Source organism: Lepus europaeus, chromosome 8 (assembly GCF_033115175.1).
Source record: "Lepus europaeus isolate LE1 chromosome 8, mLepTim1.pri, whole genome shotgun sequence".
Lineage (NCBI taxonomy): Eukaryota > Metazoa > Chordata > Mammalia > Lagomorpha > Leporidae > Lepus > Lepus europaeus.
This window is the reverse complement of record NC_084834.1, coordinates 107,214,274-107,234,060: the sequence shown is the minus strand read 5'-3', so window position 1 is coordinate 107,234,060 and position 19,787 is coordinate 107,214,274. Positions and strand designations below refer to the sequence as shown.

The 19,787-nt window shown below is 35.1% G+C and overlaps 1 protein-coding gene and 1 pseudogene across 1 annotated transcript; both read left to right on the top strand.

Moving 5' to 3' along the window:
• Positions 1-6,303: 6,303 nt before the first annotated feature.
• LOC133765345 (alpha-S2-casein) lies at positions 6,304-19,359 on the top strand. The gene is made up of 11 exons (XM_062198930.1): positions 6,304-6,354; positions 7,729-7,752; positions 8,339-8,377; positions 8,895-8,921; positions 9,688-9,714; positions 11,159-11,182; positions 13,481-13,609; positions 14,373-14,414; positions 18,273-18,317; positions 18,969-19,097; positions 19,321-19,359. Exons 1-11 carry the CDS (start codon positions 6,304-6,306, stop codon positions 19,357-19,359), a joined length of 576 nt encoding a protein of 191 aa, XP_062054914.1.
• Positions 8,672-8,789, top strand: LOC133766168 (U2 spliceosomal RNA; annotated as a pseudogene).
• Positions 19,360-19,787: the final 428 nt, after the last annotated feature.

The window sequence follows — 19,787 nt, the reverse complement described above, 5'->3', positions numbered from 1 at the left end:
CCAGACAGTGCAATGTGAGATGCACGCAGATTCACTGCTAGGCTAAATGCCCATCCTCAAGTCTTTTTTTTCTTCAAAATGACATGAATTCTTATAGAAAAATTTAATGTTACAGAATTGGAAGCTTTTAAAGATGTATGATAAAGTGAGAACATAATTCTTAAAACATGTATAACACTATTATGTCTTTTTTAAATTTTATTTAAGGTATACAAATTTCATATATCTCATATATACTGATTCAGGAACATAATGATACTTCCCACCTCCCCCCCCCCTCACTCCCCAGACCCCCACATTTCCTCCCTGTCTCCACTGTTAACTTTTCCAATATTTATTTTCAGTGTACTTCATACTTATAAGATTAAGATTAACCTTACAGTAAGTAAAGAGTTCAACACATAGTATGAAGAAAAAAAAAACTGTTCCTCAACAGTCAAGACAAGGGCTATAAACGATCAACAAATCTCAACATGTCAATTTCACTCCTATACATTACCTTTTAGGTACTCCATTAGTTACCACAGATGAGGGAAAATATATGGTATTTGTCTTTTTGGGACGGACTTATTTCACTAAGTATAGTGGTTTCCAGTTACATCCATTTTGTTGCAAAATGTATTTGTTGCAAAATTGTATTACACTATGCCAGTCTTCTTCTTCTTCCTTCTCCTCCTCCACCTCTTCTTCTTTTTCTTCTTTTGAAATTTATTTATTTATTTGAAAGGCAGAGTTACAGAAAGAGGTAGATATGGGAATATAGAGAGAAAGAGATCTTCCATCCTCTATGTTCACTCCCCATATGGCCTCTAAGGCTGAAACCAGGAGCCTGGAGATTCCTCTTGGTCTCCCACATGGGGGCAGGGGCCCAAGAACTTGAGGCGTCTTTTGCTAATTTTCCCAGTGCATTAGCAGGTAGTTGCATCAGAAGTGGAGCAGCCAGGTTTCAAAACAGCATCCATCTCGGGATGCCAGGAGTGAAGGCAGCAGTTTCACCCACTACACCACAACACTGGCTCCTGTATCAGGTTTCTCTTCAGCACTTTTTTTTTTTTATAAAAGATTTACTTATTTATTTGAAAGTCAGATATACAGAAAGAGGAGAGGCAGAGAGAGAGAGAGACAGAGAGGTCTCCCATCCACTGGCTCGCTCCCCAATTGGCCGCAATGGCTGGAGCTGAGCTGATCTGAAGCCAGGATCCAGGAGCTTCTTCTGGTCTCCAACGCGGGTGCAGGAGCCCAAGGATTTGGGCCATCTTCTAATGCTTTCCCAGGCCGTAACAGAGAGCTGGATTGGAAGTGGAGCAGCCAGGACTCGAACCAGTGCCCATATGGGATGCCAGCACTGCAGGTGGCAGTTTTACCCATCATGCCACAGTGCCTATCCCTCTTTTCAGCACTTTTATATACTTCTTTTTTGTTAAAATCTTTAATCTGTTGTTTACGTCCTACAACAGAAATTGAAGAGCTTTGCATACATTTTTGAATAATAAAGGTCTCATATGAGTTACTACCAGGTCTCATACCTCACTTAACCAGGCTGCCTCTCTACAGTGGCTGCTTTCATGAGTTTTGTTAGTCTTTGTTTCCTTGTGGGTTTTTTGTTTGTTAATTTTTTTGTTTTAAATTTTTATTAAGATAAAGAGAACACATTTCATATATATCATAGGTACAATTCTAACAAGATAACCATACTTCTCTTCCTCCTGTCTCCCTTCCTCAATCCCCCTCCTTCCTTCCTTTTTTTTTTTTCTTTCTTAATTGAACTCCTTTTGGTTAATTTATTTCTGCCCTTTAATCATTATCTGGAGGAAGAATTTAGCATCAGAAAAGGCTAAGTCCTGGTGAAGACCCCACAGATACAGGCTTTATGTTTGGTCTGCCCTTTAATGTCCTCAACATTGACTTCAGGCTGTTGGCTGTCACAACACACTGTCAATATTACAATTTAAGTGTCTAATTAGCACTGCAAACTTACCTTTAACAGAACCAAGCTTTTAATATTTCTCACAAACCAGCTCTTCTGGCCATCGTCACAGCTGCAGGAAATGGTAACTGCACCATTCCAGGGGATCATGATTGAGCCAAACCCTGGAGTAAGTATTAACCTTTTTTTTTTTTTTCTCTCACATCTCCCTTGCAGTCTCAAGTTCCAATTGATCTAATTTTCAAAATATGTGTATAGAATACGACAATTTCTCACAACCCACCCGCAACTGAAATCCTATTTCTGGATTGTTGAATTGCCGACATTGTAGTCATATTTCTTCCCTTAGCCCATTGGCGCTGCTTTTAGCTGTTATCCAGAGTGATTTCAGTTGGCACCAGAATCCAGTGAGTAAAATGTTTGAAGTTTTCACAAGGTGAAAGAGACCTGTACTATTGGTCCCATTGGCCATTTCCACCCAGTCCACTATTTTCTGAGCATATGGTACTACCCAGTATTTCCCTAACTTACCAGGCATGTTCATATCTCAGGGCCTTGCATAGGAGTTCCTCTTGAACTCTCTACAAATTTTCCATTGTTATTTTTTTGAAATTTTACTCTCCTGATCAGAGAGCATTTCCTGGTTACTCTAACGATGAACACTACACCTCTCTGAATACTTTAAATCCTCTTTTTCCAGCTCAGCTTTCTTTTTATCATGTATCACTATCAAAACAACTATACATTACTTGCCACATGTTCATTTCTCAGTTTCCCAGTTAAAACACAACCTCTAAGGGGCAGGTATGTGATGCAATGACTAAGTCTCTGCTTGGGATGCCCTCAATCCATATATGAATGCCTGGTTCCAGTCCCTGCTACTACACTTCTGACCCACATTCTTACCTACATGTACACTGGAAAACAGTGGATGATGACTCAAGTGCTTGGTTCCTTGACACCCACCTGGGATACCAGGCCTAGTCCAGTCTCCTGGCTTCTGCCTGGCCCATCTGTGGCCATTGTGGGCATCTGAAGCTCTCTCCCTCTCTCTGTCTCGTTTTGTCTCTCTGCATTTCAAATAAGATGAAAATAAATAAATTTAAAATAAACTCCATGAAATGCAGATTTTTTTGCCTTCATTCCTCTTTCATTCTACAGATGCCAATGTTGTAAGAGGAGAGGTGGTTAAACATATAAGAAAACTCTTAGAGGATAAAAAAAAGAACAAATGGGCTTACATCTCATAGAAAAGCAACTCAACAGCGACTAGAGAGTTGCAGAAATGGACTATGACTGTGTTTCCCAGTTTCTCAGAAACTAAAAGCAATAAGTAAAAGGTAAAACAGTTCTTACTAAAGAAAAGCAACACTGATTTTCAAGGGATATCAAAGTTTTGATGAACACTGACCAAGTACAAGGCCAACCCGAGTGACAGGTATGCAAATAAGAGAAGCGCGGAAGATTTATTTATTCTCACCTTTCTAAAACAGTCCAGCTTTCAATAACTGCAGACACCTTGAAATTAGAATTTTCTTCTGAGGTCTCAAATTTGCAGCCCTTAGACAAAATGCAGCTTTACTTAGGTTCTGTAGAAACACATATTTTTAAACTGTTTTAAGTTCTTGACAATGTATAAAAATATTTCAAATAAACATTGGAAAACAGGGTAAGTGACAACAAAGGGGTATATATTATACTTGTCGAAATCAACTGGACCACAGGTATTTTAGACAGCCTTTAGAACAGTGCTCGGGACAAGTACATGTCATATTGGCTTGCTCCTGTTTGAATCCCAGCTCTGCTCTCAATCCTGCTTCCTGCTGATGCACACCCTGGGAGGCAGCTGTGATGGCTCAAGTACTTGGGGCCCTGTCACCCAACTGGCAGACCCAGATTGAGTTCCTGGCTCCTGACTGGCCTGGCCCACCCTGACTGTTGAAGCTGCTGGGAGAGTCTCTTCTCTCTTCTCCTTCCCTTCCCTTCTTCTCTCCCCCTCTCCCTTCGCTTCCAATTTTTTTTTTTTTTTTAAGAAAAAGAATGACTGGAGCTAATTTTTAACTTTGTCTACAGATTAGGCTTGCTCTTTTAGAAAGGCTGAGATATGTGTTTCCCTTAAGCCTGAATTTATTTCAAGCACTAATGCTACCAGCAAACTCACTATGGCCATTTTATTTTGTAAATTCTGAATAAATGGATTCTAAGTAGACACTCATTCACTTTACATAAATTGTTGCTAACTATTACAACTTTATAAGCTGGATTGAATATGCTTGATTATTTTCTGGACGTGGAAACCTCTGAAAGAAGTTAAGAAACTAAATATTTATGAAAGTTATTAATGTTAAGTAGGAGAGTTATGCTTCTCATTCTATCACATAAACTGCATATGGCTAACTGTATTGGTTATGTTGACAACTCATTTTTCATGGATTTGGGGGATAAATTCTTTCATATATTAGTAAAGTTGTACTGAACATATTTAAAATGCCATTTTAGATATTTATTCAAAATATTTTAGAATAGAGGATAACTAAGCTACCTTCAGGAAAAACAAATACTGGACCAGACAACTCGTCCCTGGCAGAGGTGAGCTGTGCAAAGTGCACAAATAGGGAACATAGATAATCACTCTACAGTGTGGCGTCCTGGTTTCATGTTATCATGTTCTAAATCAATCTGAGTGGAAGGACTCCTTGGAATAAGTGGTACAAAATGGATGGAACAACAATTTCTAATCATCATGATTTCCTAGAATTGAAATTCGTTTTAGGTATTTTAAACCACAGAATTTCCGTGGGTTTAGCATTTAAAAAGTGCTGCAATCACCTCTTTCAGGTCTCCCTCTGCGTGGACTTCTTGTCTTCCACTTGGGAAACAAGGTAATATTTTCACTTATCCCTTTGTTATCCTGTATGCCTAGTAATAGTGTTCTACAAAAGAAAATTTAAAAGCATTATTGCCACTATGCCTTGAGATGCTTTAAGAAATTATCTTCTAACATAAACTACTAATTTACCTCATTTTGAGTGCTGCTAGATAGAACTAACACAGACACATGAAATTGCTTATTACACTGCTCTGTGTTATGAGTGCCAAAGTCTTATTTTAAGGAAAAATCATAAAAATTAGGGTTTTGGAAATACAAGGCACTGTGAATTTGATATGTGACCTCTTAGATCATTTTCTCTGTCTGATATTCAGACACCAAAATACTTGCTGAACTAGAGATAATATTTATAACAGACTTAGTACAATGTCTGGGATAGAGAATGTGCTTAGTAACTGTGCCTATTTCTATGCTTGTCATTTACCTGCATGCTAAAAGTGCTCTTCACTCGCAGGTAACATTTGTCTGTGTTGAAATTTCTTTCTTCCATGGAAAATATCTAAAGAAATTTATTGTAAACACATATATAATAAATTTATTTCGCATACTAAGAGGAAACCGTATGTCATTTAAAATATTTTCATCAGGTGTATGTTGTGGTGCAACTGGTTAAGTCATGTCTTAGGACAAATGCATCCCATATTAGAGTGGCTGGTGTGAATACCAGATAATCTACACTTCTGATCCAGCTTCCTGCTAATGTTCCTGGGAGGAAGCACACAATAGTCCAAGCACTTGGGTTCCTGCCACCAAAGTGGGAAACCCAAATGGAGTCCTGGCCCCCACCCTCAGCCTGGCTTGGCCTGGCGCCTGCTGTTTCAATCATTTGGAAAGTGAACATGCAGATGGAATCTCTTTCTCATCACTCTCTACATATATCTATATCTATACCTGTATCTATATCTATATCTATATTATCTATTTATACCAATAAAGATAGATAGATATACTGATATATATAAAGAGATCTATATTGATATATACCTATACCTGTATATATTCCTCTCTCTGTGTCACTGTCTGCCTTTCAAAAAATAAATCTTTTAAAAATAATAAAAAACCAAACATATTTCTTTAAGTACTTTTTAAATTAATATAAATGCATCAATATTTTATCCTATGGATATATCCTATATATCTCATATTTTAATAGAATGAAAAATTAATACCAAATTTAGGCACTTCAGATCTCCCAATCCAGCAGTGCCTGTGTGTGTACATTGTCCAAAATTGTCTAAAAATTTTTCTATATTTTAGGAATCAAGATTTCATATCATGTTCTGTTAATAAAATTTCTTCTTATAAAGAACTTCATGATCATAACAATGTTTTTCCAATGGATCAACTTTTTTCAATTTTTATTTTCCTTCCTTTATTATCTAGGACAAAAATAAATGAATAAATAACTAATGAAGGCACATAATTTTAAATGTAATAAAAATACTACCTGATGTGCTGCATACCTATTTTACAGGACGCAGTAAACATGAAGTTCTTCATCTTCACCTGCCTTCTGGCTGTTGCTCTGGCAAAGTCTGTAAGTATAGAGAACTTTCATAAGGATTTATTCTCATTGGAATATAAGAAGGGAAAATCTTTTATGCAGGCGATGGTGGAGGTAGGCAGCAAGAAAACAATTAAAAGTGCACACTTTAGAGCCCATTGTCGAAGACAGCACTGGCCCTGACTTCCACACGATTTGAAGGTGGACACACTTTACAAAGTAAGTTGTAGGCTTGGGGAGATGTTTAGCTACAGGTTAAAGGGCATATGCTTCCTTCTATTTCAGTTATAATTTACCAGAGAACTGTCTAAAACTCCTAAAATATCTCTTTGAAAGTGCAGGAAAGCCACAGATTTAAAAAAATAGATTCTGAAACCATTTATCAGCTGGCCAAGTTTCATCATTATTTAAAAAAAAAAAAAAGATTTATTTATTTATTTGAAAGGCCGGTTACAGAGAGGTAGAGGCAGAAAGAGAGAGAGAGAGAGAGAGAGAGAGAGAGGTCTTCCATTCGCTGGTTTACTCCCCAGATGGCCTCAACAGCCAGAGCTGTGCGTATCCGATGCCAAGAGCCAGGAGCCTCCTCCAGGTCTCCCATGAGGGTGCAGAGGCCCAAGGACTTGGGCCATCCTCTACTGCTTTCGCAGGCCAGAGCTGGATTGGAAGTGGAGCAGCCAGGACTTGAACCGGCGCCCATATGGGATGCTGGCACTGCAGACAGCGGCTTTACCTGCTACGCCACAACGCTGGTCCCTCACCATTCTTGATTGTAGTACTTCAGAATCTAGAATGACACAAAACAAGAGAAACTATAAATTGCTTGCCAAATAACCAAATGCAAAACAATTCCTTACTTTCTCAAAAAATCACATTGTTCTAGTAAAATAAAATGATATACCACAAACAAGATGGAACTAGATTCTTCTTGTGAAATACTTTCAAAACACACCCTTGCCCATGCATGAACCATTCACTCCTTTAAAAAATTATTTTAATCTTCAAATTTGTGCCACTTTTAAGAAACATTTGCCTAATCTTTTAATTGTGATAACTAATATCAACTAATAACATAAAATGTGATATTGTAGTATTAGTTCCTTTTAATATTATGTGGTATATGTATGCAGATATCATATTACATTTTAAATTATGATAGGATTAATACATAAAAACTAGGAACCCAACTTCTTCCTAAAAGTAGAAAATGTGTTAAGCTATAACCTAAATTTATCTAAAGTATAATATGATTTGCTTATAAATTAACTTCATTCAATAAAGTTCTCAATAACACATAACTTAAATTTCCTTAAGACCAAGAAACAAAGCAAAACAAAAGAGACAATTGCACATTTTAAATTTCATAAAAATGAAATTTATATTGTTCTTTTTTTTTTCTTTTTCCTGTAGAAGATTGAGCAATCTTCAAGTGAGGTAAGGTCCTCTAACGGAAAGATGAAACCCTTTTATTTTTTATACACAGCATACGTCCTCAACTAAGCATCACATTCATTTACTGAGAGGGAGAGGGAGAGAGAGAGAGAAGGCTCTCTACATTTCCATAGAAAGGATGCATGATCATCTGAGTCCATATTAATTGGTGATTTCTAAGTGATTTCATGGGCAACATGCACAGAAGATGCCCAAAGATATCTTCAGTGTCAACCAAGGATTTTCTAATTTGCCTTGTGTATTTGTTTCATCTCTTAAATCAGAAGGAAAAAAATTCAGAAAAAAAAAACAAAAGGAAATTGGAGATTGTGCAGAGGAAATAGAAAATCTTTTCTTTCTTTCTTTGCAGTTAATGTTTAGGAAATTTTTGTTTCAGTTGTTCATAAACAAAATGCAATATAGAATGAGTTTTTCCTCTGGATTATGAAAAGTTAATTATGCAGAGAGTGAAATTTCGCTCAACTTTGTCCTGTATTTGAGCACAAATAACTGTTTTATGTGCCCAAGGGGAAATAGGTATATCAGTATAAAGATAATACAGTAAAATAAGCTTTTTTTCTTTCCTAAGGAAACTGTCGCTATCTCCCAAGAAGTAACTCCAAACTTAGTAAGTTAAATGTATTTTTTTCACTTTACATTGTAAAAATAAGCTTTTTTATTTTATAGCAATTTAAAGAGAATAAGAATGTAGTCATTTCTCCCAGTGAGGTAAAAATTTAATTATTCTAATCTATTTGCCACTGATGAGATATGAAATATCCTTCCCCATCAAGTTAATCTTTTTCACTCACTCAGTAATGAGTATTTTAACTATCCTAGTGAAAATGATGATCATTTCATGGTTTTACCAAAAAGCTTTGGGCCAGTGTTTAGGGGTCCCAGAAATAGATGAGTTAGCTGTATCACTTCTTAGCCTTTTGGCTAAGATCAAGTGTAGATTAGTTAACTGTGTGTTATGCACATTATTAAAGCAGAAAATTTTTGAAAGAATTTTTTCTTAATGTTGTCACCAACTCTACACTGTTTTGCTCATAAAATCGAGTTTTCTTTGTCATAAACTTATATTAAAAATATTATTGCAACTCAGTAAGTGACATGTTCCTTTTTATTTGTTTTCTTTTTAGGAAAACATTTGTTCCACATCCTGTGAGGTATATACAGATTTCACACTTATAGAACATCATCATGTAAAACTGTTGTCTTGCTTTGAGCCAAAATGAAATTAATCTAAATCTGTAAAAATATAGCACTAGGGCCATATTCCACTGCTTTCACAAGCCATAAGCAGAGAGCTGTATCAGAAGAGGAGGAGCCAGGACACAATGTGGTGCCCATAGGGGATGCACACACTGCAGATGGAGGTTTAGGCTATTACACAACAGCACCAGCCCCAAATTATCTTTTCTATTTAGATTACTGTGTTTTTTTTCTTGAAATTGACTCTATGAAATTTAAGTCAATACATTCATAATAGAAACATTATGTATTTATCAAAAAAAGAAGTCAGTTGGCCAGGATTTTTTTTTGTAATTCACAATATGTTAAATAATGGCAAGTGAACCAGAAAGTTTACGACTCAATATCTAAGTGACTCTGTGTCTTTATTTATTCATTCATTCATTAGGCAAACCTGCACTGATAAAGATTATCCTAGACTCTGGGAGTCAGTGAACATTGGATACAAAACCCCCCCCTGTTAATGTTCACATTCTAGTTTATACTGGTTGCTTGTTTATTACCAAAAGGGAAAACTGAATACAATTCACCAAAACTTTATATTGAAAATGGATCTATTATTATGATCTGCTTTTGGAAGGGAGATTCTCCCACTTTTGTTCAGGAGCAAATATTTTATATTTAATAGTTTATGTATTTTGTGTAGCACCAATGTCTAATTATTTTTGTTTTTTATTTAAGGAACCCATAAAGAATATCAATGAAGTGGTGAGAAATTCTTGTTTATTTGAACAATTTTTGATTCATACTTTCAACATGTAATATAATATTAGTGCAACATGCAAAATATCTGTTATTTCCTCTTTTAATAAACTAGAAAGAGATTTATACTTGATTTAAAAAATATTCTCCCCTCCCAATTAAATATTATACACCTAAATCAGTGTATATCCTCTTGAGACACTTGAATTCAAAGTGATTTTGATCTTTGTCACTGGCTTCTCAAAAGGGATTTATAATAAACAGTCAAGAAACTTAATTATTTCTTTTTATTTCAATCCTTTAGCTTATGATACTAATTATCATGTAGGTAAAATACGACCTATCTGAAATAACTTTTATCATTAAGGAAATAAGGCTGATGATCTGTTGTGGGGACCAGATTATGATTATTAATTATAATTTTTCAAAGAATCTTCTAGAAGCTCATCTAGTGATACTTTCTAGGGAAAGATGCTTTCTTTTTATCATCAGAAAGTACATTTATCAAAAAAGGCAGATTTTAGCAATTAGATTGTACATGAAGTTGTTATCCAAATTTAACATCATTGTGGGGCTATGGAAGTGGACTGTTTATACAGTGTCCATTGATTTCCTGATATTATCAGTTCTTTTTGAAAGTGTATATTAGATATTAGATATCTGACTCCAGACAAAGCTGCTTGTTAAATCAAATCAATGTCAACTCAAGTGTCTTCCACTTGCTTTGATACAGTTTTATGCTGAGGAACTTCTCAATATTGCTTAGATCAGTGGTGCTCAAAGTATTGTCCCTCAAAACTAGCAACAATTACTTTGTTTGAGTGTTCTGATACACTTTAAAATTTGACAACTTCTTGTATAAGGGAGAGAGTAAAGGATTAAATTAGTAGTTATACAGGTCGCTGGTACAAGAAACATTTACTGTCATAGAAATATGCAAGCAACACACATCTTGAGAACAGGTACCTGGAAAAGACGTGGCCCCGAGACTTGTGGTCTTGGACAGGGCCTGAAGTCTTCTTAATCAGTGGAATTAGCAAACATACCTTACCATCTCTCAGTATTCAATGGCCACTTAAAAATAACATCTGTGTCCTCTAGAAAGAGAATGAAGGACTTAATCTGCTACATGACATGCCAGGCCTGTGTTGCAATACTTTGTGTAATTTGTCTACCTTCTGCAGGTATTTGATATTGTATGAATAATGTAGAATTGGTGAAAATGTTGAAATAGAACATAGCTGAGTTGTGCGCTGCTGTTTTCGAACAGAGTGATGCCTCTGATGTTGAATGTTTTGATTTATTTTAGTTTCTTAAATTTCTAATAAATGATGTCATTTCTCAATAACAGTGGCTTGGGCCTTGAATATATATTTAATTGTTCCCCAAATCACTAGTACTTACTCTAAGACTAAGTCACACATGTAATGTTAATTTTTTTTTTCCTAAGGAATATGTTGAAGTTCCCACAGAGGTAAGTAATTCTCATTCAAATAAAATGAAATCATTATAACTTATAGTATTTTCTTTTTGTGAATTTTTATAGCAAGTTATTTTTTCCTGACCACAAAAGAAAAGCATTACTTAAAACAACTGGCACATTTCTCATACAAATAATTTCAAGTGAACTGTCATTATAGCAGTTTCTTCTCCCAAATGGTCACACAATTGATTCTATATCAATGAGAACAATTTTTAGGAAGTCATATATTTTTTACTTTTCATTTTTCTCATTTCTAGCCAATATTTTGCCAAATAGATGTGGATTTATAGTCTAAGAAAATTTAGCACTAAACAATTATCCACATGGTTTTGGAGGATGTATAAATCTCAGAAAGTTTGTTCCAAGTGTAAATGATCTATGTTGGCTACCAGAGTAGTTAAGCACTGTTATTCACTCAACTTCTCTGACAGTATCACCATAGGCAGGTTTCTCAAGAGTAAAGGTTTCCAGTCATAGGAGGTTGTGGAAGCCACCCTCTGTGTGAAGGGAAAGAGCATGGCTTTTGGAGTCAGGAAACTTGTGTTTTAACTCTCCTGTTATACAAGCTATATAGAAGCTACAGGTTCCTCAACTAAGTTGACCCTGAAGGCTTATAGTAGATGATACACATTTAAATTATATTTAATTAAGTAGGAGAGAACAATGGAACATAGGAAGCAGGATACACAGCAAACTCACAGAATGGCATATGTCCTAAACAGCACTCTGGCCTCAGAATCAGTCCTTAAGGCATTTGGATCTGCTGAAGAGCCCATGAGAGTATTTTAGGCAGGGAAACCAAGACACTTTAGCAAAAAAAAAAAAAAAGAAAAAAGAAGAAGAAGAAGACCTAAATAAAAGATCTATGCGAGTGAGATCCCAGTGGAAAGAATGGGGCCAGCAAAGAAGGAGGTACCTTTCGCTGAAGGGAGGAGAAGGAGGAGAAAACTTCCACTTTGACTGAGGCCTTGTCTAAATAAGATTGGAGTTGGCGAACTCAAGAGGCTTCCATAGCCTTGGCAGATCCTGACAAGAGCCTCGGGTGATTACTGACACCATAAACAAGAGTGTCAATTGTTAAATCAACAACAGGAGTCACTATGCACTTACTCCCCATGTAGGATCTTTGTCGTTAATGTGTTGTACTATGTGAATTAACAATATAACTAGAACTCAAACAGTACTTTACACTTTGTGTTTCTGTGTAGGTGCAAACTGTTGAAATCTTTACTTAGTATATACTAAATTGATCTTCTGTATATAAAGATAATTGAAAATGAATCTTGATGTGAATGGGATGGGAGAGGGTGCAGGAGAAGGGAGGGTTGTGGGTGGGAGGGAGGTTATGGGGGGGGAAGCCACTGTAATTCAAAAGATGTACTTTGGAAATTTATATTTATTAAGTAAAAGCTTTAAAAAAGTGCTATGCAATAGACAGATGCATCTAAAAGACATGGAAATTAGTTTTATCATAGCTTTACACAGAACAGATATTTATTTTTAAATCTTTGTAACATATATCTTTCTTAGAACTCATAAAACTGGAACACCTTAAATACAATTTCTCTCTCTAGGAAATTCTCATTGCTAAACTGATCTTTCTCTTGTTTTGTCAAAATAATTTCAATAGACTCTCAGCATAACTGTGGATCCAGCCAAAAATTATCCCCAGAAAACTCTAAAGACTCACTGACTTTCTACACACACATTTGTTTTCTTTATGAAATGAAAATTCTTATAAGGAAATATATCACTGTCATTTTATATTAGACCTCTAACAGAATTTTCTACAGCCAGATCAAAGGCTTTGAAACTCTGCACACTGCCTGAAATATTTTAACATTCATTCTCCTTCACAATAAATAATGCACAAAGATTAAGAAATCGATCAGGGTGTAAACTCCTGTACCCAGTTTGAAGGCAATTAGACTTCTGTTCTCTCCAATGCCAAAGACCAGACTGACTTCTAACACACATGCAAAAGGAATGACAAACTAAGACATACATTCTGTCATTCAAAACTTTTTCTTTTTTCTTTATTTCACATACATTTTTATAGATACTCTTCCCGGGAGGCCTTATTTATAAGATAATTTCTTTAATTATGTAATTGATTACAAATGTAGACACAGTATGTTTTATGTGTGGATGCTATCCTTTCCTGGATTACTTTGCAACATTTACAAATTATCTCATTAAAGGACTACTTTATTTAGTTCTGCCACATCTGCTTTGGCCCACTGGAGAGCCAAATATTGGATTAAATTCTATCATTTTCTTTTTCTGTAGATAAAAGATAAGGAATTTTATCAGAAGGTGAACCTCCTCCAGTATCTCCTGGCTCTTTACCAATATCCCACTGTCATGGACCCATGGACTCAGGCTGAGATAAAGGCCATCCCCTTTATTCACACTATGGTGAGTTCCATGTTTTAAGGGATTGAGGGGAATAGGATGAAAATATTTAAAATAACCAGAGGCAAAATTCCTTTAAAATTCTTACTACATTTTACTACTAAGACAATACTCTTCTAACTAACAAGATGCTGTACCATATATTGAATAGTCTCTAGTAACTTTTTAAAGCAATGAGTCAAGATGAATAAAATCTTGGGGAACTGGGACTGCAGCTTTCTAAGAAAAATTGGAGGAGGACAGAGCAAAAAATGTATATATCCAAGGATTCTAATGTAAATTTGTACTAGGAGATGCTACCAAGAATTTAATACTACTTCCATTTTTTTTTAAAAGTTACCTACTAATATTGCTATCATCCCAGGAGACAAGGTGTGTATCTGAAATTTATAAGCTGAATGATAGGAGCTCATTGTCAACCTGGAATCAGGACTCTGGTACATCCAGAACCATACAAAGTACTCCTCTCCAAATATCCTCCAGCATATCACAGGTGACCAAAGACACCCTCAGTACAACCCCATATAGAAGCTGCCTGTGTTCCCACTTATTCCATTTCTTAGAAATGACTAAAAGATCAATAAAAGAGAAAGAAATGTAAAGAAAAATACCAGTTTTATTAAAATGCATTTTGTTTTTAAGGAATCTGCCATCTTTCCTCAGAAAGTAAGTAAAAAACACGTATATTTCTGTATTTTTATATTACTTTTTACTTTGTTATGACTATTTCCTTCTATATTTGTAACAAATGTTATTTATTTTGTAGCAATATAAGCAGGAAAAGGATGCCACTAAGCATACCAGTCAGGTAAAATTTATTTATGTGTTCATTGATAAGATACATCTTAAAATATTTACACTCTTGATTTTTTTTTTTTATCAATCTCACCACTGGTTAATATCTTTTTCAATCATTGAGTGAAAGAGGTGACGTTTTCATGGGTTTACATACCACAAGAGGATGTGAAAAGGATCCCTAGAAACCACAGTTGCAGAATATTTGTGAACCACATTGTCAAAGTCAGTGGAATAATATCAATAGAATTTCTTGGTAGTGGTCCATCACCTTTCTGCCATCATGGTTCCATGATTGCCATGGACTGCTTGGATTATATTATATCCTCTTGAATTAGAGGACACTTGCATCTTTATTCTGTCCCATGAATAAAACCCCTCACTACAAATCTAACAGACACAAAAACTTAATTGCAATGCTTTTGAGCAAAACCAAAAGTAGAGCAGAACTGCAGACTGTATACAATATCAAATCGTATCTGCATAACAGGATTTGTGCATAGGTTATTACTTTACATTTGTCATTGCTAATATAGTCATTATTAAAATACACTTCAAAGATATTCTGTATACAAAAGTAAGACAGCTTTAGTATGGCAAAGAGTCCTCCATTCACATGAGCAGCCCTTTGGGACTTACACATTTTTTAGCATCTGGACAGTGATGCTGCACCCAACACAAACACCAAACTTCCCGTCATATCAGTCCTCTTCTTTCATCCACCCCAGTGATTCAGTAATCTCAGCTATTATTTTCACAGTTGCTAAATAGTCTAATGGAAAAAAAATCCAGATCTTAATTTGAGACTGATGGACAGGTTAGCAAATAGGAAAATTTTGCTATTTTGTGAATAGCTACCTTTTTCCAAAGAGAATTATCTGAGTTTTACTGATATCTTTAAGCACATAAAAATAAAAAAAAAATCTGAGACTTATCCATACTATCAGAAGAACAAAGACATTTTTTACTTTTCCAATAATATGTAGACATGAAAGCAGTAAGTATGTGAGTATATACAACATATGTATGTATATATAATGTAAATGTATATATACAATTCTTAAATTACATATTTCATTTTAAACTATTTTCTGTGATGATTTAGTACTGATTATCATACAAAATTTGAGAACACAGATTCTGAGAAATAATGGAAACAGCTACTTTTGCTATAATTTGGTGAATAATCAGTTAAAGCTTTAATATTGCATGATTGAACTAATCAAACTAAATTTGTCAATTCTCATAAAAAGTAAAGACCTAATCACTTAGTGGTTTTCACTTTTTTAAAAATTTTTTTCAGTTAATCCAACTGTGTTCATCTTTGTTTAGTTACTTACTTATAGATAAATATTTACTTTCTGTCAATTACAAAAAATTGATATTCTTCCACATAGTTTATTGCACACATATATGAATATATTAAGAGACTAAATCCCTAAAGGTAGAATTTCTGGGTAAGAGGATTTGTACATTAATGTTCTTAAATTATATGTTTATAACAAACTCTGATATAATAACTGAATGTATGAAACACATATGGAATCTATATAGCATAATAGTATCCTCATGAAACTATATTTGATTCATAGTTTTTAAAATGTTTTTAAACATTTTTAAAATATTCATTTTAAAATGAATATTAAAATAATATTGTATTACTCTTGAAACACTTTCAGCACAATAGGGTGAGACTTTAGGTTATGAGAGCTACAGTTTCTTGGCACTCTTTAACTGCTGTTATGTCATTTAACTTGAATTATTTTAGTTAAGAACTTGCATATTAGAACACACTTACACAAAGCCCAAATTTCACATGGTTATTTCTTTTTTAAAAAGAATTTTTTATTATTTTTCAACTTGGTATCTTATTACAATCAGTCTTTTTCATCTGTCATACTAACGCCCTTGTTGTATAAGAGAAAGATCTGTAATTCCACAAATATTAATAAGATACAGCTAAAGATTCAGCCATATTCATTCCCAAATTTTAATTCTTATTACTTTTATTTCTCAAGGAATCTTCTAGTAGATAATCTAGAGACGGAAACTATATTTTTAGACTCAAGCAACCCAACTATGTTCTTTTGCTGCTGGCCAATTATTTTAAGTAAATTAATCTTTTCTATTTTTTATCAGAAACACATCAAAACATCCAGTGGAAATAAATAAAAAGCCTCCTAATAAACAGATATAGAATCAAAGTCATTACAGAGATGTGAATTGAACTCTCTACATAGCCCAGAGTAGCTGTTATAGCCCACGCACTTAGACAATGTGTAGCTGAACTCTTGTTCATTTCTTGTTTAAAGATGTATTTATTTTTTGGAAGAGTCAAGCACAGAGAGGGAGGGACATAGAGAGAGAAAGATCTATCTGCTGTTTCACTCCCCAGATAGCCGAAATGGCCTGGGCTTAGCCAGGCAGAAACCAGAAACCAGGAGCTTCATCCAGGTCTCCCATAGGGACCTAAGCACTTTGGGCTGTCCTCTACTGCTTTTCCCTGGGGCATTAGAAGGAAAATGGATGGGAAGTGGAGCAACCAGAACACAAACCAGGGCCCATGTGGGATGCCAGCATTGCAGGCAGCAGCTTTACCAACCATGCCACAATCCTGGCTCTTCTTCTTCTTCTCCTTCTCCTTCTCCTTCTCCTTCTCCTTCTCCTTCTCCTTCTCCTTCTCCTTCTCCTTCTCCTTCTCCTTCTCCTTCTCCTTCTCCTCCCCCTCCTCCTCCTCCTCCTCCTCCTCCTCCTCCTCCTCCTTCTTTTGTTTGTTTGTTTGTTTGTTTTTTGATTCTTTTATTTATTTGAAAAGTAGAGGTAGGGAGAGGCAGAGGCGGGGTGGGGGGGGTCTTCCATGCACTGGTTCATTCCCCAATTGGCCGCAATGGCCATAGCTGTGCCGATCCGAAGCCAAGAGCCAGGAGCTTCCTCCATGTCTCCTACACAGGTGCAGGTGCCCAAGAACCTGAGCCATCTTCTGCTGCTTTCCCATGCCATAGCAGAGAGCTGGATGGGAAGAGAAGCAGCCAGGACTCAAACCGGCGCCCATATGGGAATCCAGCACTCCTCTTGTTCATTTCTAAAACAAACTATTGTCAAGTCAGGATCCTCTTCACTGCCTTTACTGTCATACCCAGGACCCATCCTCGTATTGTTTGAGGGTCGGATACTGGAGCAGTTGCAAATTGTATAAATTACAGGTACACTGTTGGAATAGATAGCCACATGGAGAAACACAGCTGGAAATTATCCTGGAAGAAGGAAAAGTGAGAATTCTGAGTCCTGTGGCTTGGGGCATAGCCCAAAGTCTTCCTCTTGAGTGTGGTGGAAATCAAGCTTTATCTTTTCTTTCCATCTCTAAGTGTGGGCCAATGTTAAACCTATGATCCTCTAAGAAAGGGCTCGGGGTGGCAAACACACGTGAGCAGGTTGGATTAGATTCTCTCTGTCTCTCTCTCGTGTTTTTCAAGTGCTTACAGCCCATGTGACACTACATGGACAGTGCAGATAGAAAATTTGAAATAAATCATATTTTCTGTCAAGTACCATTATGTTGTCACAGAGGTCTGATAATGAATATTTAAACTCATTTAATTCATAATAAGTTTCTATAATGTAGCACTTTACTTTTTACTAGTAGCAGCTTGGCCCTGAGTTATTAAAATAATCAGCCATAACTCTCTAATATAGTGATATAGAAAAAATTATTGTATGTTATCCAAATGAAGCTGATTTTCCTTTTCTCTCCCTAAGGAATCAGCTGAAGCATTCACTCAGGTAAGAAATTTTCTTTAGATGAACTTAATTAAATATTACCCCAGAACATTTCCTCTTGTGTTTTATAACAGCTTGTTCTTGTTTCTAACAGAAAACTGAGCTGACTGAAGAAGCAAAGGCTTTTCTAAAATACTTGGTAAATTTCCCATAAAAACATTTATAACATTGTGAATTTTACTTGTACACTACTGAACTGCAATTCTCTTGATAAGAAAAGCCTGTGTTTTATAAATTATATTTATAGAAGTCTTCCTTATAGTTTGTCTATATAAATGGTTCAAAATGGGACATGGAGAAGGGGAATATTTATTCATCATTAAAGTGTGGCAGGCACTATGCAAAATGCTTTCTCTGTACCAATCCATTTACTTCTACATCAATATTAACACTAAGACTAACTGGCTCAGTGTCTCGGATTCCACTAAATCAAATTACACATCCTATATGGCTCTAAGGACCAGGGTTTTTCTACTAGAAATAGAAAAGAAACCACAACCTGAGAAACTTAGATCAAGACATCACCCTCTTGCCTTCTTAAATGCACCCACCTTTTCATTTATTTATTTCACTTAAGCTTTTTAGTCTTGGGTTCTGAATTAACCAAAGGATTCTCTTCATACTGCAGTTTATTCTGAATGTGAACATAGAGTTAGTTTTGCATAAATAAATTTCATTTAGGTCCATTTGGTGTCATTGAGAATTTATCTAAAGTAATTTTAATTCATTTGCTTATGTCCAGCTCTACCCTGATACATGGATTATTGGAATAATAACGTATTTTTTCTAGGATGAAATGAAACAATATTATCAGAAGTTCACTTTTCCCCAATACCTAAAAAATGCTCATCATTTCCAGAAAACTATGAACCCTTGGAATCACGTTAAGACAATTGTGTACCAAAGTGTGCCCACTCTAGTGAGTACTCTCTTTTTACTGTTAATTTAAAAATTAGTTCCTTACGTGGTAAAATTATATACAAAAATATAGAGAAATAAGATCCCAATAAGCTCTCAACCATAAGCCAAAGCAAATGTAAAAAAACCTTTATAGGCTGCAAATTAAATTATAAATTATATAATACAAACATAATTATCATAGGTGAAAATAATAATTTAACTGCTTGCTTATCATATTTCAGATGACTCCTAAAGCAATTTTTAGAGATGGGTCAAACTAGAGAATATTATCTATATTTTCCAAAAGTATAACATTATGCAAGATACTTAGATCAAGATCTATATAACATTTATCCTTCATTTCATTAAGAAAAAGAGAAATTTGACTTACAAAACATTTTCTCTAACGTGAGGAATAAGTGTAACAACAGGAAATTGAATCCAACAAATCGATATCTGAATACAAAAATATATATTTGGAATCAGATGGCAATATAATAAAGCTTTTGACTTTAAGCAAGTCACATAATTTCCCAGTGCATTGTTTAACTGATCTGTCTTTCTAGAAATTTAGATGGCATAGAAAGATATCTTCCTTATATTAGAGAAAATGAGAATTTAGTAGTTATGGATTGCACACAAGATGCCTAAATAATTCCTAAATATTTCCATAGACATGTGAACATTATTTTTGCTTGTTCCTTAATAT